The following is a 22,704-nucleotide window of genomic DNA, read 5'->3' as shown; positions in this document are numbered from 1 at the left end:
GGACATCTTGCTGTGACCTCAGGACACAGCACACTCACTTTCTCCTGCCTAAAAACTCAGAGTCCCTGTCCCCACTTTCTCCTGCCTAAAAACTCACAGTCCCTGTCCCCCTTCTGCCTCTTGCTGCTGCCCTATTTTGCCTCTTTTCACAACCGGAACTCTTCATTTTTCCCCAAATAAAAATAGTCTTTCCTTTCAGGTTATAAAAATGGAAACTATTCATTGGGACACACTCAAATGTTACAGGAAAAGTACAAAGAAAGTGACTATCACCTGCTATTCCCGCCTTTCGGAGGTCACCGAAAGTGCAGGCGGCCACGGGCATCCTTATGGAGGTGGCGTCATCCCCCCTGTGGGGGTTTATCCTCTTCGGTCCTCTCAATCCCTCCTCCCATGTGTGGAACACAAAGATGGCTCTTGGAAGAGCCGCCTGTACTCCCAGGCGTTCCTAACCTCCATGACCTCAGTTCCTGTCTCTCAGTGGAAACTGCTGTGCGGTCACTAATGGCCTTCCTGTGCTAAGTCAGAAGTTTGGGACTTTTCTGAATGTCAGCCGGTTGACTGAAAAATGAGGGAGCCCCAGATAGGGAAGCAGGAGCCCTGGGTTCTGGATGGGCTCCCCGCCCGGGGACCAGCAGGTTGGGCCTCTCAGAACTGTCTGCCATCACTGAGCACCCCCTTCATGGGACACTTCTCTTGGATCTAAGCCATCATGCTCACCCCGTGTCCCCAAGTCCAGCCTCTTCCCCAGACATTTCTGCCTCTCATCCGTTCTTCAGAAGTCAGCATTCCTCAGGGAATACCCTGGCAGTCCAGTGGCTAGGACCCCACAGTCCTGCATGCTGTGGGGAGAGGTCCAAAAAATGGGAATAACATCCATCTCGTTGAGAGGATTCACTGAGGTGACGCATGTCCAGTGCTCAGCACCTACTAAGTGCCTTAGACGTCCTGTGGATGATTATGGCTGAGGTAACTGAGGCTCTGAGAGGGGAAGGGAAGTGTCCTATTCTAATCTGTAGCCACTTCAAGCATCTAGTATAAATCGTGGGTAAAACGCTACCCTTCATTCCTCTATGGAGAGCTGGCTCTGGGCATAACTGGGAGATCCCGACTTCGATGCCTTCCTAGGCTCAAGACCAGTGTCCTCTGAGTCAGGTCCCGGGCGGTAAGAGGTCCTGCCCTAGGGTACCAAAAACTAGGCCTGCTGCAGGCACTCCTTCTCTTCCTTCACTAGCTTTTGATTAGATTATGTAAAGATATTTCAATTAGAGTCCAAGATTCAGAGGACGCTGAACCCCCTGAAACTGTATGTAAAATGTATGTGTGTATACGTGTGAATGTATCCGAGCATTTTTCTGGGAACCACTTTCTTTAGCTTTGTAAAGGAAGTCTGTGATCCAAAATATTAGTCATTAGCCTGGTTTAAGCCTCATCACTTTTGACCTGGACTACAGCCTAAGCCTCCAAACTGGTCTCCCCACTCCTTTCTCAATCCTCCACCCACCACAAGGGTATCCTTCTAAAGTGCAATGCTGCCTCTCTTTCCTCTGCTTAAATCCTTCCATTGACTCCAGTGGACTAAATTTCTTGCGTGATATTTAGAGTCCTTCATAATCTCACCCAGCCATTTAACCATATCCTGCCACACCCTAATCCATTTTCTCTGTCCTCACCCTGTCCATGTACCTATTCTCTGCCTTGGCTACACAGAACATTTCATTGCTTCCTGAATGCATCAGGCACTTTCTCATCTCTCATCCTTTGCAAATGTTTCTCTGTATTCCATTTGACAAACCCCTACTCAGGCTTCAAATTCTAGTGTCACCTCCCGTGAAATGTCTTCCTGACATCCCCTCTTCCTGCAATTAGGCACCCCTTCTATGCTCTTACTCCTTTATCACATTTATCACACTAGATTGCAGTTGCATGTTTAAGTGTCTGTCATCCAAGTAGGTATGAAGGTCTCCTGGGATGCGCCCAAGTAGGTACAAAGCTCTTTTTTCTTGGAAGGAAACCTATGACCAACCTAGGCAGCATATTAAAAAGGAAAGACATTACTTTGCTGACAAAGGTCGGTCTAGTCAAAGCTATGGTTTTTCCAGTAGTCACGTATGGATGTGAGAATTGGACCATAAACAAAGCTGAGCGCTGAAGAATTGATGCTTTTGAGCTGTGGTGTTGGAGAAGACTCTTGAGAGTCCCTTGGGCAGCAAGGAGATCAAACCAGTCAATCCTAAAGGAAATCAGTCCTGAGTATTCATTGGAGGGACTGATGCTGAAGCTGAAGCTTCAATACTTTGGCCACCTGATGCGAAGAGCTGACTCATTGAAAAGACCCTGATGCTGGGAAAAATTGAAGGCGGGAGCAGGGGACAGAGGATGAGATGGTTGGATGGCATCACTGGCTCAGTGGACATGAGTTTGAGTAAACTCCGGGAGTTGGTGATGGACAGGGAAGCCTGGCGTGCTGCAGTCCATGGGATCGCCAAGAGTCGGACACGACTGAGCAACTGAACTGAACTGAACCGAACAGGTGCACGTCGGGCTCGGCCCCGCCCCCCTGCTGCCCCGCCGGAACTACGTTTCCCAGAAGGCCCAGCGTCTTGGGCATGCGCACTGGAACCCGAGGAAGCTGCGACGCCGAGTTTCACTCAAGCTGCCTCCTCGTTAGAGTAGGAGCTACAGCCGGAGCAGTGCCCAGGCCGAAGCGGAGCTGCAGTCTGAGCGCGGCGGTGTCCTCCGCTCGCCTGCCTCGCTCTCTTCAGTCTCGGTGAGAGGGCCGGCCCGGGCCACCTGCTCCTCGCCTAGGGCTGGGGTCCCGGGGACGCGGGGGAGACCTAGCCGAGCTGGGACCGGAAGGGGGCGGGCGTGGGCGTGAGGGAGGGTTGGGCCGGGCCGGAGAGGCGCTCCGGGGTGAGGTCCCAGGGGGATTGCGGGGACCGGGCTCCGGGTGGAGGTCCCCGGGGGCGGGAGTTGAGGGCATTGAGAGACCGGACGGGGTGGGGAGCGGGAACGCCGAAGTGCTGGCAAGGGGAGGGGCGCAGACCCTGAGAGTTTGGCCCGTCGGGAGGAGAGTACCCTTTCGTACAGGATCCGGAGGCGGCGGCGGCGGGGACACCGGGCTGCCCTAGTGAGGGTGTGGGTCCTGCTGGGATCTGCCTCCCGGTGGACGGGTCCCTGGAGCCGGGGGCTGTACTTCTGAGGAGTTCGCTTAACTAACTCCGCTTTCTTCTTCTCAAGTAAGGTCCGCCTTCCAGGAAGTGCCTCTTTTCTGGGACCCTGGCTCACTTTTGCGGGGTGCCAGTAGCTTACGCTGTGAAGAGGACTTAGAAGACTTCCCTCCCCCTTTGCCCCCGAAACTACCCTTTCTCAAGTCAGCTACTGTCCTCCACACTGGTTCCTCTTCCCTAAGTGCCAGTAGCAGTGGAAATACTGTGTGATAGACGCTTGGCCGCTTAAGAAACTCAAAATATTTCTGTGTGCCATCGTAGCTCGTCTAGAGTTCTAGAAGGTGGTCTTTCTGGTAATCAGGCTTTACTTAAACCATCTGGGTAACTATAGCTAGGCTTCTTGTTCATTCACTGCGTGACCTTGGCAAACTTTTATGTTCTGTGGTTTGTTGATTTCTTGGATGCTCACAGAGCAAACTGGCTTACAAAATCCTTTCAGGCCTTTCTGTGGAAGGGCTTTTTTTTTTTTTTTTTTTCCTTCCCCTAACTAGCCCCTTGATTATTGAGTGGGCAGAGGGAGACTACTGTACCTTCTGCTGTGCCCAGGCTGTTGGAAAATAAATCTGGTGGTTTCCAGTCCCCAGCCACAGCACACAGACCCAACATCTGTGCATTCGTTTTCACTAACTGCTGTTTCCCAATTTAAAACCCGATCGTCTTCTTCCTTGTTGGCAAAGGTGCCTTGGAATTTGTGTCGCTGAGTCAGCAAGCCTTTCAGATTTGCCCGGTTTTTGTTGTTTGCGTTTTCTATCAAGATGGGAATCCACACAAGTCATTCCTCCTAAGGATCTGGTATCTTCATCAATAAGGCACGGTTTGTGCCAGCTCTCCACAGAGAAAAGGTGAGAGCCACAGGGATTTCACGTCGCTGCCTTTCCAATCTGGTTTTCAGTAGAGAAAGTGCAGACTGGGAAGGGGGAAATTTGAGGTCCCCAGGATGAAAGTGAGCCCTGGAAGTGGATTGTTGATTGCCTCCTGTCTCAGATAAATTCAGGTGGCTTCTTGCCAACAGCTTCTCCTGTTTAACCAGTCTTAGAAGCTACTTTCTGTTTTCACACATGCGTTATGAGACGAAGGACACGAGTCAGGATTTCTGCATCGAAAATTTTAATTTCCTTGGTCACTTGAACCTTTACTGGGTGCTTCCTTTTGGTCAGCCCCTTTTGCTTGGTGCTGAGCGTGCAGTGACCAGCCATAAAAACTCTGTCTTCCAGGAGCTCATCATTCAGTGGGAAAGGTAAAGAAACCATAGATTGCAACAAAGCATTGTCGGTGTGATACATATAGAGGAGTGGGTAATCACAGGCAGAGCCCACCCCACCCCCACCCTTGCCCAGAAGGGAAGGTCCAGAAGGCTTTGAGAACGTGAGAGCCAAAGTGAATTGTGAAGAAGGAGTAGGACCCAGGAAGTATGGGACGAAGCCAGGCAGAGGAGTCAGTAAATGCAAAGTTGTGAAGAGACCCGGTGTGTCTGGGTCACTGTAAGTGTGACTCCAGTGTGGCTGGGGCATCGGGATGGGTACAGGGCTGAGTGTGGGGGCTTTTGCGTGTCATGTCAAGACTTGGGGGATTTTAGCGGAGAATTCCAGGAAGGGCCTTGCTAAATGAGCACCCTGGCTAGAAAGCATGGAATGGGTTGGATTGGATCATTCTCCTCGTGACTGTTTCCTTACATCACGCCAGCTTCTAGTACAGGGAGGTAGACAGGGAAGCTTGTGCTCTGGCTGTTCCTGGGCTTGTCAAAGAGATAGAATGGCCGGAGAGAACTGTAGAGGACAGATGCAATGCTGTAGAAGTTGATGAGAGGGGATTTTCTTGCAAGAGGGCACATCACGGCATCCTGGAGGTGTTTAACTGGTTGGCCAAGTGGGTGGGGTTCCAGGTAAAGTTGAAGCACAGAGTTGGGGAAACCGGATATATATGGGGTATCGGGTCATCACTTAAACTCTGTGGAAGGAGCTGGGGAGGGGGAAGAGTAGACGAGAGAGGGGTACTGAAGGGAGTGTGCCAGCAGGTAGTGTTAGGGAGGGACCAGGCTGGTGGACTTTCACCGTGAGCCACGGAATGTGAACATTGTTTCTAGACCTCGAAGGGAGGTGTGGAGAGAGAGGGGCAGGACTGTACTCCAGGAAGCTCCGCCTCATCCCTGTCTCTGAGGTGGGTGAGAAGGAGAAACGGTGGAAGAAGCCAGGTGAGAGAGTGTGCTCATCAAGGTGAGAGGCTGACAGGTCCCAGCCGGGTGCTCACAGTGGGGGCTGAGGAGGCGAGAGCAAGCCAGGGCAGCTGCTGGGCTGTGGGGAGAAGCTGGAGGAGGGGCAGCCCGGAGCCAAGGAATCCAGGAGGAAAGAGAGAGAAGCAAGGAAGGTGAGTTTGACTTCAGACATGTTGGAGGTACCTAAGAGACAGCAGGAATGGGGCTACGGACAAAGCGTCCCTCGTTCATTCCACATGTACCCAGGAAGTTGTGTGCCAGGGTTTGTGCTCAGCACCCGGAGATGAATTAAAGAGTCACCTCTGTGGGTTTGTTTTAATATTCACCTCAGATAAACAGAGAACTGGGTTGCTCCACACTGATCACCTGTTCACACATGGCCTACTTTTATTTATTTCCTAAGTTTTTTTTAATGAGTGTTGTAAGTTCCTGCGTTTCATCCATCCACAACAAAAGCCAGGATCTTGAGACAGAATACATATCCAGTTTTTGATCTTTCTTCCTGTTCCCATCCTGAGATATCCATTATCCCTTTGCTTTCATTTTTATCTAGTTTTATGGTACCTGGGTATTCCTAAGGAACCTAAAAAATATTGCTACAATTTGTCCGTAGTATTGCTATCACTTGGTTCATTTGTCTTGAATATTGAATAATAGTCCATGGTGTGAAGAAACCAGTTTCTGCATCTGATCTTCCATTGATGGGCGCCTGGTCGTTTCCAGGTTTTTGCTACTGAGAGAGAGCTGTTCTGAACACTTCTGTACATGTTCCCTGTTGCACCTACTCAAGAGGTTTTCTTGGGTGTGAACTGAGGGCTGGTGTTTTGCTGGATCGTAAGGTAAATAAATATTCAACTTCCATAGCTGTTGCCAGACTCTTTTCTGAAGTGGTTGTAGAGTTTGCCCTCGTACACTTCCACACTTGCTCCACACTCTTGCCAACACTTGATATAGGCTGGTTTTTTGTTTTTTGTTTTTTTTTTTGCCAATGGAATGGATATAAAATGGGATCTTTGGGATCATGGTTTCTATGTCACCAAACCCTAATGTCAAGCATCTCTACATGAGTTTATTGGCATGTGTGTTTCTGTAAATTATATCTTCTGCCAATTTTTCTGTGGGGTTCTTGGCATTAAAAAAAAAATTGATTTGTAAGAGTTTTTTTATGTATGCTTGATTTTAATCCTTTGTGTTTATTGCACATATCTTTTTCCAGCTTGTAACTTTCTGTTTTCTTTAAGGCACGTTTTGTTGAACAACCATTCTTGATTCTAACACTGTGAAATGTATCTTTTCATTTATAGTCAGCATTCTGTGTCTCCTTTGAAAAATCTTTTCCTAACCGTAATCCTTGCCTGTAAGGAGCCCATGCCCCACTGGAGGGGACAAGTAGATAATCGCACTCAGGTGTCATATGGACATTGGTGGTTAGATGTGGCCACTTTTCACTGCAGGGCAGGAGTGGGTATAGGAAAGATTTCACAGGGAATTAAGAGATGAGTGAATGGACAGGTAGAGTGGACACTGTGGGTGGGAGAGGGGTGGGCATGAAACAGCCTGATCAGTCCTGGGCTGTCCCTGGGGTTGCTGATGGCTGGACCAGGGATGTGGGCAGGGTATCTGAAGAAAGATCTGGACGATCAACGTGCGTGGGATTATTGAAGCCGTGGGAACAGATAAGAGAGTCACGGGGAGTGCAGAGAGGAGAGGCAGACAGGGCCTGATTGCCCGACGCAGGAAAGGCGTGGCTCTGGGGAGCAGTTGGGCTTTCCCAGGGGACCCGGGCCGCACACCGCCTGTCGTGCTCTCGGGTGCTGTGTTTTACCCTCAGGTGTTGGGCGAAGCCCAACGTGTCTGCAGAGCACAGGCATGCCACACGGGAGGCTCGCCAGAGCCATAAGCACTCTCGCAGCGTTTAAAAGAGAAACGGGTTCCAAGAAGTCCTTCTCAACTATCCGGACGGTGAGAGCACAGCTTGGCTGGCAAACCGTAGCTCATGGGCCAAGTCAGCCCACAGCCTGTTTTTGTAAATAAAGTTTTATTGGGACACAGCCACACGAGTTAGTTTACACGTGGCCCATTACTGTTTTCACACTGCAGAGTTGAGTAGTTGCAGCAGACACCCTATGTTCTGCCGAGCCTACAATAGGTACCTTCTGGCCCTTTACAGAAAAGGTTTGCTGGCCTCGCGCTGGGGAGTCATGGTAACTGTGGTAACCTCGAGAGCAGAACCAGCCACCACAGTGGCGCAGCTCGTTGTCGCTAGCTAGATAATGAATCTGGGTCAGGTCTGCAAACGTTGCCAGGTTTTCTGGTTTTCAAGAGAAGCTGGAAATCTGGATTGATTGACTGATTTATCCTAATTTTAAAACATTAGCTCAATCTGTAAGATTTACAAACTGTAGTAGGCTGAGCAGACACATCTGGCAGGCTGATGTACCCACATCAACTTCTCCCTCTGCAAACTGATTTGGGAAACCTGTGACTGGGTTTCCCCCATAGCTCAGCTGGTAAAGAATCCTCCTGCATTGCAGGAGACCCTGGTTCAATTCCTGAGTTGGGAAGTTCCCCTGGCGAAGGGATCAGCTGCCCACTCCAGTATCTTGGGCTTCCCTTTTGGCTCAGATGGTAAAGAATCCACCTGCAGTGCGGGAGACCTGGGATCGATCACTGGGTTGGGAAGATCCCCTGGAGGAGGGCATGGCAACCCAGTCCGGTATTCTTGCCTGGAGAATCCCCATGGATGGAGGAGCCTTGTGGGCTACAGTCCGTGGGGTCACAGAGAGTCGGACGCGACTGAGCTCCTGAACACAGCACAGCACATACCTGTGACTTCTCAGGCAACTTGCTTATCTTTTGCCTCAGTTTTCTCTTTTATAAAACAGAGATAATACCCTGCCCTGTATTGTAAAGATTAAGTGAGAACACTCAGAAGATACTTAGCCAGCACTGGCCTGGTAATACATAGTAAGCTCTTGTTGCTGGCCACTGTGCCTGCCATTGCTTCCTCGGCTCCCACATTCTGGCCTCAGGGTAGGCCTGGGAACCAGGGCTCAGCCCTCTGATGACCTGTGGGTGGTCAGTTTGCTCCTGGCCAAAGAAGGGGCAGCAGGTTCTTGGTGCTGGTGAAGGAGGTTGTCCATGGAGCAACTGTCGGTCACGGGGGCCCACCCCCTGGATACTGTGTGGCTTTCTGCTCAGACCTGCCTTTGGAGGCCCCAGACAGGCACCAGCCAGGAGAGGAGTTGTCATTTCTCATCTTGCAGCCGCAGCGTGCAAGGGACAACTCAAGTGTTAGTCCTTCCATCCTTCAGAAGCCTAGTAAGGTCTGAGTGGCGCTTGATGGAGCCATCCCTTGTCTAAACCAAAGCCCTACCTTGCAGCGCTCCTGTTGTAATAATCCAGGTCCTTGGGTGGTGTGTTTTTTGCACTTTCTGGGAACTCGGGTGGGGCGTGTGTCTCTTGGCAAGGAGGCACCGTGGTGCTTTGACAGGCCTGTTAATGAAACCCCATTGCGACGGGAGTGGCTGTCTAAAGTCAGGATGGTAGGTTAACAGAGGTGGGGGTTTGGTTCCTATTTACGATCTTTTGAAAGTTGTGGGCATTGTTGAGGTTTGTTTCTGATAACAGAAGTAAAACTTTCCCACTTTAAAAAATGGGAAAAGTTCAGAAGTTAAACAAAAGGTCTCCTGCAGTTTCTCCACTCAAAGGCAGCTGTTGTTAGCATTTGGGTACATTTCTACTGAGTTTTCTCTCTGCTTCTCTTTACCAAGTTAAAGTAGTGCTGTGGGGAATAGCTTTATGTTGACGTTTTCCTCTAATCTCCTTAGATAGATTTCTTAATGATTGGGTCAAAGCAAGTGATGGCCTCACCATGGGGCATGCAGGATCTTAGTTTCCTGACCAGGGATTGAACTTGCGCCCTCTGCAGTGGAAGCAAGGAGTCTTAACCGCTGGATTGCCAGGGAAGTCCCCTGAGTGAACATTTTTAAACCTCTTGATACATATTACCAGACTGTTTTCTGGAAGGAGTTTATCCCTCCCAGCAATGTGACTTCTCAGTGTTTGTGGGACTGTGTATTGAAATTAAGTTATTTTTATGACTTTGAGAGACAGAAAAATAATACTCCATTGTGTTAAAAACAACACATCTAGCAAAGTAGAACATTTCTTTGATATGTCTTTGCACAGGATTCGACTTTCCCAGGTCCACAGGAATGCTTTCTGACAGTGCCCGGGTGGCCAGCTGCCCATAACAGGTCTTTCAAGGTCATGCTCTAGTTACTGGTCATGCTTACCATGTCAGCTGGTGGGGTGTGGAGTTGCAGGCCCGTGCTTCTGGGAAAGCACCCGAAAGAGAGGCAGCTTAGAAAATAGGGCTTAAGGTCACCCAGCCTCACTGGTCTCCAGCCCGTGCACCTCAGACGCCTCTGTCCTGCACAGCGGCTTCCTGGGCCTCTCGGAGTCGGAAGTAGAGGGCACCCTCTGTGGCAGAGCACCCCACGTTTTTACATCTTGTGTTATTGATGGGAGGCGTACGGTCACATTTGGGAAAGGGTTCTGCTGTTTATAAGAAGCTCGAAAACCCATCCAACCCCCTGAGCAGTTGAGCCCAGGAGAGGGGCTGTGACTGTCCCAGGATCATTGCGTGTGGACCCTGGGGTGAACTGCCAGGCTTGGGCCAGGCCACTTCGTATTTCAGTGGGACTCAAGGGGGAGAAAATGGGTCCTCACATGTTGGCACATTGACAATCCCTCAGTCTGGGCACCAGTTTAAAACCACGTTCAGGGCCTTCTTCCTGGAGGCCTCAACTGTAAGGGGATCCGCTTGTGTGGCTCCCCGACTTGGAGGCCCACAATTAGGTGGGATGCGTCTCACTCAGATTCCTGTGTCAGCTCAGATCTTGTTCTAAAGTTTTCCTAAATCCCCTAGGAATAGAAAGACTCTCAGACACACGTAACTCTTTTGTGTCAAACACATCTCTGGTAGAACAGCAGGGTCCTGCTGTGCCTTGGGACCAGGGGCCAGGAAGGGGTTCAGAGATCAGATCAGATCAGTCGCTCAGTCGTGTCCGACTCTTTGCGACCCCATGAATCGCAGCACGCCAGGCCTCCCTGTCCATCACCAACTCCCGGAGTTCACCCAGCCTCACGTCCATTGAGTCAGTGATGCCGTCCAGCCATCTCATCCTCTGTCGTCCCCTTCTCCTGCCCCCAATCCCTCCCAGCATCACAGTCTTTTCCAATGAGTCAACTCTTCGCATGAGGTGGCCAAAGTACTGGAGTTTCAGCTTCAGCATCATTCCTTCCAAAGAAATCCCAGGGCTGATCTCCTTCAGAATGGACTGGTGGGATCTCCTTGCAGTCCAAGGGACTCTCAAGAGTCTTCTCCAACACCACAGTTCAAAAGCATCAATTCTTCGGCTCTCAGCCTTCTTCACAGTCCAACTCTCACATCCATACATGACCACAGGAAAAACCATAGCCTTGACTAGACGAACCTTTGTTGGCAAAGTAATGTCTCTGTTTTTCAATATGCTGTCTAGGTTGGTCATAACTTTCCTTCCAATGAGTAAGCGTCTTTTAATTTCATGGCTGCAGTCACCATCTGTAGTGATTTTGGAGCCCAAAAAAATAAAGTCTGACACTGTTTCCACTGTTTCCCCATCTATTTCCCATGAAGTGATGGGACCGGATGCCATGATCTTCGTTTTCTGAATGTTGAGCTTTAAGCCAACTTTTTCACTCTCCACTTTCACTTTCATCAAGAGGCTTTTGAGTTCCTCTTCACTTTCTGCCATAAGGGTGGTGTCATCTGCATATCTGAGGTTATTGATATTTCTGCCAGCAGTCTTGATTCCAGCTTGTGTTTCTTCCAGTCCAGCATTTCTCATGATGTACTCTGCATATAAGTTAAATAAGCGGGGTGACAATATACAGCCTTGACGAACTCCTTTTCCTATTTGGAACCAGTCTGTTGTTCCATGTCCAGTTGTAACTGTTGCTTCCTGACCTGCATACAAATTTCTCAAGAGGCAGATCAGGTGGTCTGGTATTCCCATCTCTTTCAGAATTTTCCACAGTTTATTGTGATCCACACAGTCAAAGGCTTTGGCATAGTCAATAAAGCAGAAAGAGATGTTTTTCTGGAACTCTCTTGCTTTTTCCATGATCCAGCGGATGTTGGCGATTTGATCTCTGGTTCCTCTGCCTTTTCTAAAACCAGCTTGCACATCAGGAAGTTCACGGTTCACATATTGCTGAAGCCTGGCTTGGAGAATTTTGAGCATTACTTTACTAGCGTGTGAGATGAGTACAATTGTGCGGTAGTTTGAGCATTCTTTGGCATTGCCTTTCTTTGGGATTGGAATGAAAACTGACCTTTTCCAGTCCTGTGGCCACTGCAGAGTTTTCCAAATTCGATGGCATATTGAGTGCAGCACTTTCACAGCATCATCTTTCAGGATTCGAAATAGCTCCACTGGAATTCCATCACCTCCACTAGCTTTGTTCGTAGTGATGCTTTCTAAGGCCCACTTGACTTCACATTCCAGGATGTCTGGCTCTAGGTCAGTGATCACACCATCGTGATTATCTGGGTTGTGAAGATCTTTTTTGTATAGTTCTCCTGTGTATTCTTGCCATCTCTTCTTAATATCTTCTGCTTCTGTTAGGTCCATACCATTTCTGTCCTTTATTGAGCTCATCTTTGCATGAAATGTTCCTTTGGTATCTCTGATTTTCTTGAAGAGATCCCTAGTCTTTCCCATTCTGTTGTTTTCCTCTGTTTCTTTGCATTGATCACTGAAAAAGGCTTTCTTATTTCTTCTTGCTATTCTTTGGAACTCTGCATTCAGATGTTTATATCTTTCCTTTTCTCCTTTGCTTTTTGCTTCTCTTCTTTTCACAGCTATTTGTAAGGCCTCCCCAGACAGCCATTTTGCTTTTTTTTGTTGGTTGTGGCTAAATCTGAGGGAAGAATGCAAGGGAAGGCAGGATGGTTTTTCTTGTGGTCAAGTTGTTAATACATTTTTTAAAGATAATTTTGGTCCGATCATCATAAGTAATATGATCGTTGTAGAACATCTGCCAGTATAGAGAAAAGTAAAGAACATATATCCCATACTTAACTCCATCGCCCCTAGTAACATGTCAAGAGTTGTTCCTTCCAGCCTTTTAATAATTGGTTTATATAAGGTAGAAAGAACATGGGCTTCATGGTGTCACAGACCGGCCACCTGACCTTGAATAAATTTTTTATTTCTTTTGGCCTCAGTTCCTGCGTCTGTAAAATGGGGATAATTTCTACCTTCAGGGGCGATTGAGGGTTGAGAGAGTGGGATGACAGGAGCACTGGGCAGAGTGCCTGCCTCGTAGTAGACGTTCAGTAAATGGTGCACCTGCCTATCTGAGATCATAGTGTGTGTGGTTACATACCCTGTGTTTTTAATTTGGCAGGAGAATTATCCTAGGTCTGAAAGCCTTTTAAAGACTCACATTCCATCATTGGGATGTACCATAATTTATTTCAGAATTCCCTTATTCCATTATTGTAAAGTATTTAGGTGGCCCCCAGACTGAGGCTTTTTTCCCATGGCCAATTAGAATAATAGTTTTCATAATTAAGAGCACCCTAAATAGCCCCATCATTAAGAGCCAAAACAAATTAGGTTTCTGAACTGCAGCTTGGGGGTGGTTGAGGCTGTAGCAGAGAATGGGTGCCTTGACTGGCTGCTGCGTGTGCGTAATTGCTGCCTTTGAGGGGAGCAGCAGTGGGCATCCTGGGCCCTGCCCCAGGCCCCTGGAGTGAAAGGTGCTCCTCCCTTGTGAGTGTTTCAGCCCCTCTGGGATTTGGGGTGTTTGACGAACTGCAGCTCCAGCTTTAGGTCAGCCTCGGCTCTGCCCTCAGGGAGTTCCCTTTAGGAGGCTGTGGGAGGGAGGACAGACGCTGAAACCAATCAATGTGATCCGGTTCGGATAAGCGGGATATGCGGTGAGGACGCACAGGAGGGTGCAGTCAGCATTTTCTGGCAAGCACCTGGTCAGAGGGCTCAGAAGGGGGCTCCGGCTGAGTCTGGAAAGATGGGCAAGTTTGCTAGGGGCTCAGATGCGGAGAGGATGGGACTCGGGACATGGGCAGCAGGGTCCATGGCTGGGAGGCGGGAAACGGCTCCAGATGTTTTGGCACTTGCTGGGATTTGATGCAGCTGGACAAAAAGTGCAGGCCTTGTATTAGTGGGGACAGTGGCCGGTCATGGAGGGGCCGTGTGCTGGGTCTTTCTCATCTCTGGGTCTCCAGGACCCTGCCAGCCTGGACTGTGGTGTGCCTGCAGTCTGCAGCTCTCGCTGATGTTCTCGAGCGGAGTTCTCAGGCTGTTTGGCAGACTTCTCCAAGTCGGTTCACCTGGGGATGTGTGGACATGCTGGAGCGTACCGCGTGTGCTGGTAACTGGGAGGCTCCCCCTCCGGCTGAGAAATGAGTGATGCCTGTCAGGAGGTGCCGGGGGAAAGTCTGGGCTCAGGAGTAATTGGCCCCGAAACCAGTCCTGTGATTTGTACCTGGGTGTTGTTCCAGGGACCTCTAATTGCAGGCGCTGAGCTAATAAACCCTCCAGCCATCTCAAGGGCATCCCGGGTCTGGTTCTCCAGGGTGGGAGGTGTGGATTTGTTGAAGTGGTTGCAGCTCAGGGGCGGGCCTGGCTCCCCGAGGTGTGCTCAGAGTTATCTCTGGCCTGACTCACCGCCTGTGCTCTCAGGTAGCACAGAGCCGCCCTGGGCCACCGCTCCTGCCCCAGACTCGAGGGGTAGGCAGGGGTGGGGTGGAGGGGGCAGGGAAAGGGAGGGAGGCCCAGGCCTGCTGATATCTGCTGGGTGCCTTAGCACACCTGTCCGTCTGAGTCCCTGAGGAGTGCACTTAGAGTAGAGGGGATGTGGCTGTGTCCACCTGAAGTCAGGCTGGCAGGGCCTGGTCACCTTCATCAGAAGACACAGCGAATGGAGCACAGTAAGCGGTGTGTGGACGCCAGAGCCCATGCCCCTTCCTTTTCACGTGCTGCTCCAGGTCTGCCTTTCTCGTGGGGCAGATGGTCTCAGCCTTCTCACGGAAACCCTGCTGGAGTGCAGTCTCGGGGACAGCAGCGAAAGCCCAGGGTCCCGGCCTCATTAGTGGCCATGTAAGCAAGTTTCTGAAACTTCCAGGGCCTCAGTTTCCTCATCTGCAAAGTGGGAACAAAATTCGATGCCTGTGCTTAAGGGGGTTGGGTGGGAACCGGAGCAGATGCCATAACTGGGACCCTCTTGGCACCAGGGCCCTCCGTGGACGTCACAGCTGAGGGTGCTCACGGCATGAGATGCAGGCTCCTCTTCCCCCCCCTCCCCTTGCCCCCTTCTCTCCTCCCTAAGCGGGGCCTGAAAGTGGAGCTCGAGGTAGAGCCCATTACTGAGCCTTCCCCGCTGAGGGAAGGGCATCAGCTCGGGTGACCTGGGTGTGCACTCTGTGCTGTCTCTCAGCACCATATGTGTGGCCTTCAGTAGCGCCTTGACTTCTTGGAGCTTTAGTTTCCTGTCCATAAAGTGGGAGAAATACCGCCTTGACAGTCTGTTCCACTTAACTGAGACGAGTCCCTCTGGTGTTGTCACTGAACATCGGCCCCGTTCCCCTCACACCCCCGGAGCTGGCGCTCTGGGCACTGCCACCGTGTGAGTCCACAGCCCCCTTCTCCTTCAGACACTTGCAGGCACTGGAATCGTCATCTTCTCCTGAGTTCAGCCGTGCTCAGAGCTAATCCCTGTCACACTCATGCTGCGTTCCATGGCCTGTGCTGGGGCTGGTGATGGGGCTGTTGACAAGGCCGACCTGCGGGGCGTCTGCCGTCTGAGGAGGACAGAAAGACCGGGACCGCCGTCACCCCTGCATATGTTCCGTGGTGCCGTGGGGGCGAAGTTTATGCGACGGGTGGCCTGGGCAAACCCCGAATGATGCAACTAGGCGGGGGTGACTGGGAGGAGGCCTCGGGAGATGCATGTAAAGTCTCTGGACCTGGCTGCTGGTCATCGAGGCCCGGGACCCGAGAGCGGGGCTCAGAGAGGCCGGAGAGGGAGGAGCTCAGCGCCCAGGGATTTGGATGTCCGTCTCGGGCTCCACAGTTAATGATGTGGGAGCCCGGGGGGCCTGGAGACCTGGGTGGGGCTGGTACCCACCCCAACTTTGAGTCCCTGCTCTGCCATTGACCCCGGGCTGCCCTTGAGCCCCTGGTCCTTTCTGAGACTCTGTTTTGGTTTTTTTCTAATCTGTAACACAGCAGGTATTGTTTTGTGTCTTAACAAACCAACTTGGGGAACTATGTCATCCCCACACAGGTATAAAGCGTCCTCATGGCCCCCGTCCACGAAGGATTTGAGGTGACTCATGAAAATATGCTAAGTGTATCAAAAGATACACTTAGTAGCTGGGCCAGAGGGAAAGTTTTGGTAAAGGGACAGAAGCAGGGCTGATAGTTAGCACCGGGAATTCAGTCACTGTCTTCCCGGACGTGTAGAGGTAAGAGCACTGCCTGACTGACGCTGGATTCTGACTGCCTGCCTGAGCAGAGAGACAGGGTAAGGTATTTGGTTCATGAAGCTTTTAAGGTATTAGGGGAAAAAGTGACTGGAAAAGCATGAGCTTTTCCCTGCACCCAGACCGACTCGGGCAGTGCCACCGTGTGTGTGGGTAACCACTTGTCTGTCTTGTTTACAGGTCTCCTGGCAGCACTGGGCAATGAACCCGAGACTCCAGCCCAGCGTGGTCTGAAGCCGTTGAGGAAGTCAGGGAGTCCTGGGGAAGATGGCCATGGCCCCAAGCCCTTCCCTGGCTCAGGTGTACACCAGCCCGGTGGCAGTGGCCGTGTGGGAATGGCAGGACGGGCTGGGCACCTGGCACCCCTACAGCGCCGCCGTCTGCAGCTACATCGAGCAGCAGTTTGTGCAGCAGAAGGGCCAGCGCTTCGGACTGGGGAGCCTGGCCCACAGCATCCCCTTAGGTCAAGCCGACCCCTCACTGGCTCCTTACATCATTGACCTCCCCAGCTGGACGCAGTTCCGCCAGGACACTGGTAAGACCCTTCCTGCCTCTAGCGTGTGTCTAGGTGCCTCCTTCGGGCCGGACATTGTGCTCTGTGTTCGGGTCACAGAGTTGACTCTCAGCGCCATCCTGCCTCTGAAACGCACAGGGCTGGGAGGCGGACGCTGAGTGGTAGCGGGCACCACACGGCGTGTGAGGTGCCGCTTCATGGTGCAGGGTGCCTTGAAACACAGCGCAGAGGCCGTCCCGGCCCCTTCCCCTTGTCTCCCAAAGCAGAACTGCCTGTAGAGATTGGAAGGTCTAGCAAGCAGCAGGCCAGCAGGCCAGCCAGCGTGGGCGTGGCACACCGTGCTAGGGAGAGGGCCTGGTGATGAGTTCTGGCTCCTGAAGGACAGTCGTGTCACCTGGGCGGGTCACTTCACGTTGCTGTGCACTCATGTTTCTTTCTTTCCTACGTTTATATTAATAGTATGGGCTTCCCCAGTGGCTCAGTGGTAAAGAATCCACCTGCAATGCAGGAGACCTGGGTTCAATCCCTGGGTCAGGAAGATTCCCGGGAGGAGGGCATGGCAACCCACTCCAGTGTCCTTGCGTGGAGAATTCTATGAACAGAGGAGCCTAGTGGGCTACAGTGCATGGGGTTGCAAAGAGTTGGACACGACTGAGGCGACTGACCAGCTGCAGCAGCAGTGATCAGTGTTACCGAGAATGGGGCCGCCAGCTTCTTCCCAGAGCTGTGCCTGTCCCTCTAAATCAGTGGTTCTCAGCCGAGGGTGACTTTGTCTCCTGGTACACTGGGCAACGTGTGGGGACATTTTTGACAGTCAGGACTGTGGGGTGGGTGCTACTGGCATCTAGTGGGTAGAGGCCTGGGATGCTACAAAATAAACATCCTACAGCATACAGGACTGGCCCCACGACAAGGAACTGTTGGCCCCAAACGCACTGGTGCCCAGCCTGAAGAATCCAGCTCTGATCCCATAGCAGCCTCCTTGGGGGTGTGAGGACTCAGGCTTCCAGGCAGCAGATGCAGATAAAAGTCCCGGCCCTCATGACATTTGCAGTCACCAAGAAAGACAGCGAGCAAGATAAATAATTCGTGACCCATGTATGGTTGGGTCAGTGAGTGTTTATGAGGGTGTGTAAAGTGTAGGGAGAGGTTATTCTGAAGTTAGAGCTTGCGTGGCCTGGTCACCAGGAAGGGCCAGGCACAGGCCAGGGGGAGGGGCAGCTCATGCAGGGCTTTTCTGACCCTTGAAGGGACTTCAGCTTTTCTTCTAAAAGGAGGAGGCCCAGGAGGATTTGGGCAGAAGAGTGACGTCATCTGATTTGGGGGTTAAATGTATTGCTCTGACTGCTGAGGTCAGGAGAGTAGGTAGAGGGTAATCGCAGTGATCATCTTTTGGCAAGTACTGTTGGAAGCATGGCCCAAATCGATTTTTTCCTTTCTCCTTTCCATAATCATGCAATTTGGTTTATTCATATAAGGTAACCACAGGTGTTTCCTAATAGTTGCTACCTGAGAAGTCCAAGGGAATCCAGGTACATCCGTGTAAGAAAAGTCTGTAAAAGTTAATGAGTTTCTGGGACTTCTCTGGCTGTCCAGTGGTTAAGACTCTGCACTTCCACTTTGCAAGGGGTCACAGGTTTCATCCCTGGTGGGAGAACTAAGATCCCACATGCCGTGGGGCCAAAAAAACAAAACAAAAAAGTTAATGAGTTTCACAGAGTCTTAGAGACCTAAGAATTACCTACAGCATAGCACATGGAAACAGGAAAGGTTTTCGCTGTGATTCTCAGCTGCACCTAAGCGTACGTGCTTAGAAGACTGGACGGGCAGGAATATATCTCAGTCTACGAAGCGTGCTTTCCTCTCGGTGCTTGGATTACAGATGGCTTTGTCTTCTTCAGACATTTTGTTTTGGTGTCTTCGGTCAGCCCACACAGGTTTCGTCATTAGGGGTGTCTTGAGAGGCCTCGTCGGGTCTGAGCCACAGCTGGTCTTTGACCCCAGCGTCCAGCGTCCCCTAGTCCAGCTGAGAAAGGCCGGTCCCCCTCTGCCACTTCACCCCTTTGGTCCGCAGTTTCTTTGCATAGAGAGTGCACTCTGCCTTTCATCCCAGATTTGGAGAGAGTCATCAGTGTCAGCCTTTAGGTCAGACAGCAGCATGACCCATGTGTGTATACTGTGACCACATTATCTTATGTTGGTTGTAGGGAACAAAGAGGACTTTAAAGCGCCTGGTTTGAGGGTGGTGAGGGCGGCAGATGAGCTGTTGACGTGCGTCCCTCCGTTTAACAGGCACCATGAGGGCCGTGCGGAGGCACCTGTTCGCGCAGCACTCGGCCCCCGGCCGGGGCATCGTCTGGGAGTGGCTGGGTGACGACAACTCCTGGACGGCCTACGAGGCCAGCGTCTGCGACTACCTGGAGCAGCAGGTGGCCCAGGGCAACCAGCTCGTGGACTTGGCGCCCCTGGGGTACAACTACACTGTCAACTATGCCACCCACACGCAGACCAACAAGACTTCCAGCTTCTGCCGGAGCGTGCGGCGCCAGGCGGGGCCCCCATACCCAGTGACCACCGTCATCGCCCCACCGGGCCACACGGGGGTGGCCTGCTCTTGCCATCAGTGCCTCAGCGGTGGTACCACTGGCCCCGTGTCAGGCCGCTACCGCCACTCCATGACCAACCTCCCCGCCTACCCCGTCCCCCAGCCCCCCCACAGGACTGCCATTGTTTGGGGGACCCACCAGGCCTTTGCTCCGTACAACAAGCCCTCCCTCTCGGGGGCCAGGTCTGCGCCCAGGCTGAACACCACCAACCCCTGGGCCGGGGCGCCGCCCTCCCTGGGGAGCGCGCCCCTCTGCCGCTCCAGCCTCTCCCACCTGGCGTCGCAGCACCAGCCCTCAGGACCGTCCGCCACCGGCGCAGCCAGGTATCTTGTGTTCCTGACAGCTGTTGTGTCCAGCCGTGCGCCTTGTCAGGGCCTTGGGTTTCCGCCCTTATTTAGCTGGGAAGGCTCCCCCTGTGCCGTGAAGACCTGGCACCTGCCTCCTCCTGCCCCACCACTTCGTCATGTCCTTTGCATGCATCACGTGGTGCCAAGGGACCACGGCCATCCACAGCCTTGCGTCCCACCGACCTCCACGACCTCTGGCATGTGAGTGCTGGTAGTTGCCACGTGGGTTAAAAACCCAGTGATCCGTTCATCGGCTCAGGAGAATCGGGCTCTCTGAGCAGTTAGATTATTTGGCTGTGTGTGTGTGCCCACTGCTGGGTACATGAGGACATTTCACTGACGCCTGCTGTGTGCCCAGCCCTGAAATCACAAACACGGAAGGTCCAGTCCTCTCCCCGAGCCCACGGTCTCGTCCAGGGGAAGGCTGGAGCCCAGTTTTGGAGTTTAACAGTGTCGAGGAAAGAGCACAACGCTGAGCGTGTGGGGGCGGCAGCAGGTGATGTAGGCTGGCTGCTGTGCGGGTCCCTGGGGTACAGTCGGGTCCCTAGGGCACCCCGACAAAGTGAGGAAATGGGCCCCATCTAAGCTAGGTGACACTTCAAAGTGGGGAAACCCTGGAGTGGCCAGTGGTGGATGCTTCTGGGGTGCTCAGACACCTGTCCCTGACCAGGGGCCTTGGCGTTGATCATTATTGAGAGTCTGGGGCCTGCAGAACGTTTTGAGGATTCACAGTGGTGGCCGGGATGGGGGCAGATTTCTGAGAGAGGGTGACCTCAGCAGGCGGTGAGTGGACGTGGGGGCCTGTGGCTGCCCTGTTCCCCGGAGAGTCAGCATCTTGGTGCCACCTCGCTCACCCAGCCCAGCCCTCCTGACCACAAGGAGGGCTGAAACTTCCCAGTGTGAGACCTCCTTGGCAGCTTCTGGGGCCTCTAGTGTTTTCTCCAGAGGACCCGTCCGGCTTCGGTAAGACAATGACAGCTTCACTCACCAAGCACCCGTTATAGCCAGGCTCGGTTTTCCCAGATCCTCCCAACGGCCTGTGGTAGGTGGTGTCCCCAGATTCCAGGGGAGCATGTGGAGGCTGGCGGGGTTGGCAGCACAGCCAGGACGTGGCAGAACTGGGCTCAAACCCAGGCCCCTTGTGGGCCGCGTGGGGCACGTGGAGCTCTGGAAGCCATCTGAAAGTCGGACTGAGAGAAAGACAGGACGTCCTGACGGGTGCGTGCAGAGGCTGGCGCTGCGGAGAAGAAGGCGGGCCTACTGGGTCCTGGTGTCTTCCTGTATGTCTCTTCCTTTCTGAAGCTGGGGCTCGTGGCTCTGAGGTCTTTCTGGAAATTGGAAGCATGGGTAAGGCTTGGGCCTTCCTCAGAGACATAAGCATGCTGGGCTCAGTGCCAACCCAGTCCCTCCCAGTGCCCTGCGAGGCCTCTTCCAGTACGTGGGTCAGTCTATTTTAGAGAAAAACACGTCACGTCTGTCAGCCCAGAAGGGTTATCAGTAAGGGTGAAGCCGCTTTTACGACTCGGTCAGCTTTGCCCAGCCTCCTGGGGCTTCTGTGCTGACGTGTTAACTGAGGCAGGTTTCTCAAAGGTTCTAGAGCTGGGATTCTGGGAGGAGCCAGGCGACCACTTGGGCTTTGTTGCTTTCTTCTGGCACGGGGCTCCCATTGGTCTCCCCTGAGATTTCTCTGGAGTCTCCCCTCCCCAGCTTGAGGGCCCCGTCCAGGCAGGTTCCAGAAGGGAAGGCTGCGGGGCCAGGTAGCCTCACTCTGCTGCTTGGCCGTGCGTGTTGCTGCTTGCCTTGCCACCCTGCCTTGTACACCAGGTGGGAACTGCGCCAGCCAGCTCTGGTAGGTGAAGCAGGGTCAGAGGGGCCTGCCTCCTGACGGGGGGTTCACCTTGACCTCTTGGACCATCTCTTCAGGAGCGGGGAGGGGCGTCTTTCACTGGCAGGGGTCAGTCTTCCCGCGTCTAACTCATTGTGCGGCCTTCTATAGTCAGCCATCTCGAACGGCTGTTGTAGAGCCAGAGGGGGTCTAATTAATCCCTGACCTCTTCACCCAGCTGGGCTGGGAGGATTTGAAAACACTTGGCACCTCAGTTCTCCAGCGGCTGTGGTGTAGTTTCTCCAGGCCAAGCGAACATCAGCAGCATCAGGTGAAAGTTACCAGCGCCACAGACTGGGGAAACCGGGAACCAGCAGCGTTTACTGGTAGCCCCTGGGAAGGACCTGTGAGTGAGCGAAATGAAAGTTTGTGGAGCCCCTGTGGGTTCTTTTTTTGGAACCCATGTAGTTTCAAATCCCTTCCTGCTCAATCCGGGTAAAACCTCAGCTGATGGACCCGCCTCTTGCCCCAGGAGCCTTTCTCTGAGTGAGTAATCTATCGGGAAGACACGTGCTTGTCACTGAGCCGCCGGGTTTAAGTAAATTTCCTGGTAGCTGAAGTTTATCCCTTTAAGCACCAAGACTTGTGTTTCAATGATGTTGGATGGAAGACTTTCCAAAATGTGTCATGCACACGTTGTTTAATAGTGGGTGTGCCATTGTTTAATAGAGGTGTTAGCTCTCTGCTGACTCGGGGTGGTGATTACGAGCAGCCCTCTGTTGCAGCTTCGCTGTAGCAAGGTCTCGGGGGTCTTTGCCCCTGCACTCACCTGGCCTAGGAAAATGGCTCTCATTTTCGTCCATCTACTCTGTTCTTGTCCCGCTGTTCTCCCAGCCTCTGAAAGTTGCACCCTGCTCCCTCCTGCTATCAGTCAGGCTCTTTAAACTTGTAGGATTGGGGTCCTGGACTCCAGTGGGACCTGACTCCTGACTCGCTCACTGTGAGCCCTCGGCTCACCTCTGTTCTCTCTCTACGTCTCTCTTTTCCCCTTGTAAGATTACCAAGTTGGCTAGGGCAGTTGCAGAAGTTTCCCTTTGCTCTGACAGGGCTGTGTTGGTCAGGATTTGGTGAGGGCCCCACGACTCTCCAGAACCGCCTTGTTCCACTGGGACCTGGGACACAGCGGGCATTTGGATCGTACTGCACACAGCCTGGCAGCCACCCAGGGGGGCTTGGGGGATTATTCTCATCTTACAGAGAGAGAAAGTAAAGCTCGGAAAGGGGACTCGACGTGCCCCTCAGTGGGTGCTGGCAGTGGGGTCCCCAGGCTCTGTCTGCATCTTAAGTGTCTTGTACTGCACATGCTCAGAGGGTCCCCTGTGGGGAACTGGAGGGAAGCTTTGCATGCCGTG

At 52.4% G+C, this 22,704-nt stretch overlaps 1 protein-coding gene across 4 annotated transcripts in view; it reads left to right on the top strand.

Annotated features, from left to right (window-relative positions):
* Nucleotides 1-2,614: 2,614 nt before the first annotated feature.
* DTX2 (deltex E3 ubiquitin ligase 2) overlaps nucleotides 2,615-22,704 on the top strand; it is a 36,471-nt gene continuing 16,381 nt past the window's right edge. Inside the window, exons 1-5 of one of the 4 annotated variants that reach the window (XM_027526959.1) lie at nucleotides 2,624-2,770; nucleotides 3,908-4,072; nucleotides 6,166-6,281; nucleotides 16,181-16,535; nucleotides 18,807-19,443. In XM_027526959.1, coding sequence (XP_027382760.1) covers nucleotides 16,268-16,535; nucleotides 18,807-19,443 — 905 coding nt within the window. In that variant the 5' untranslated portion in view covers nucleotides 2,624-2,770; nucleotides 3,908-4,072; nucleotides 6,166-6,281; nucleotides 16,181-16,267. Of the gene's footprint in view, nucleotides 2,771-3,907; nucleotides 4,073-6,165; nucleotides 6,282-16,180; nucleotides 16,536-18,806; nucleotides 19,444-22,704 lie in introns of all 4 variants that reach the window. The other 3 variants (XM_027526960.1, XM_027526961.1, XM_027526958.1) reach the window with 3 other exon arrangements.

Source organism: Bos indicus x Bos taurus, chromosome 25 (assembly GCF_003369695.1).
Source record: "Bos indicus x Bos taurus breed Angus x Brahman F1 hybrid chromosome 25, Bos_hybrid_MaternalHap_v2.0, whole genome shotgun sequence".
Taxonomy (NCBI): Eukaryota; Metazoa; Chordata; class Mammalia; order Artiodactyla; family Bovidae; genus Bos; species Bos indicus x Bos taurus.
This window is presented reverse-complemented; position numbering and strand designations above follow the sequence as displayed.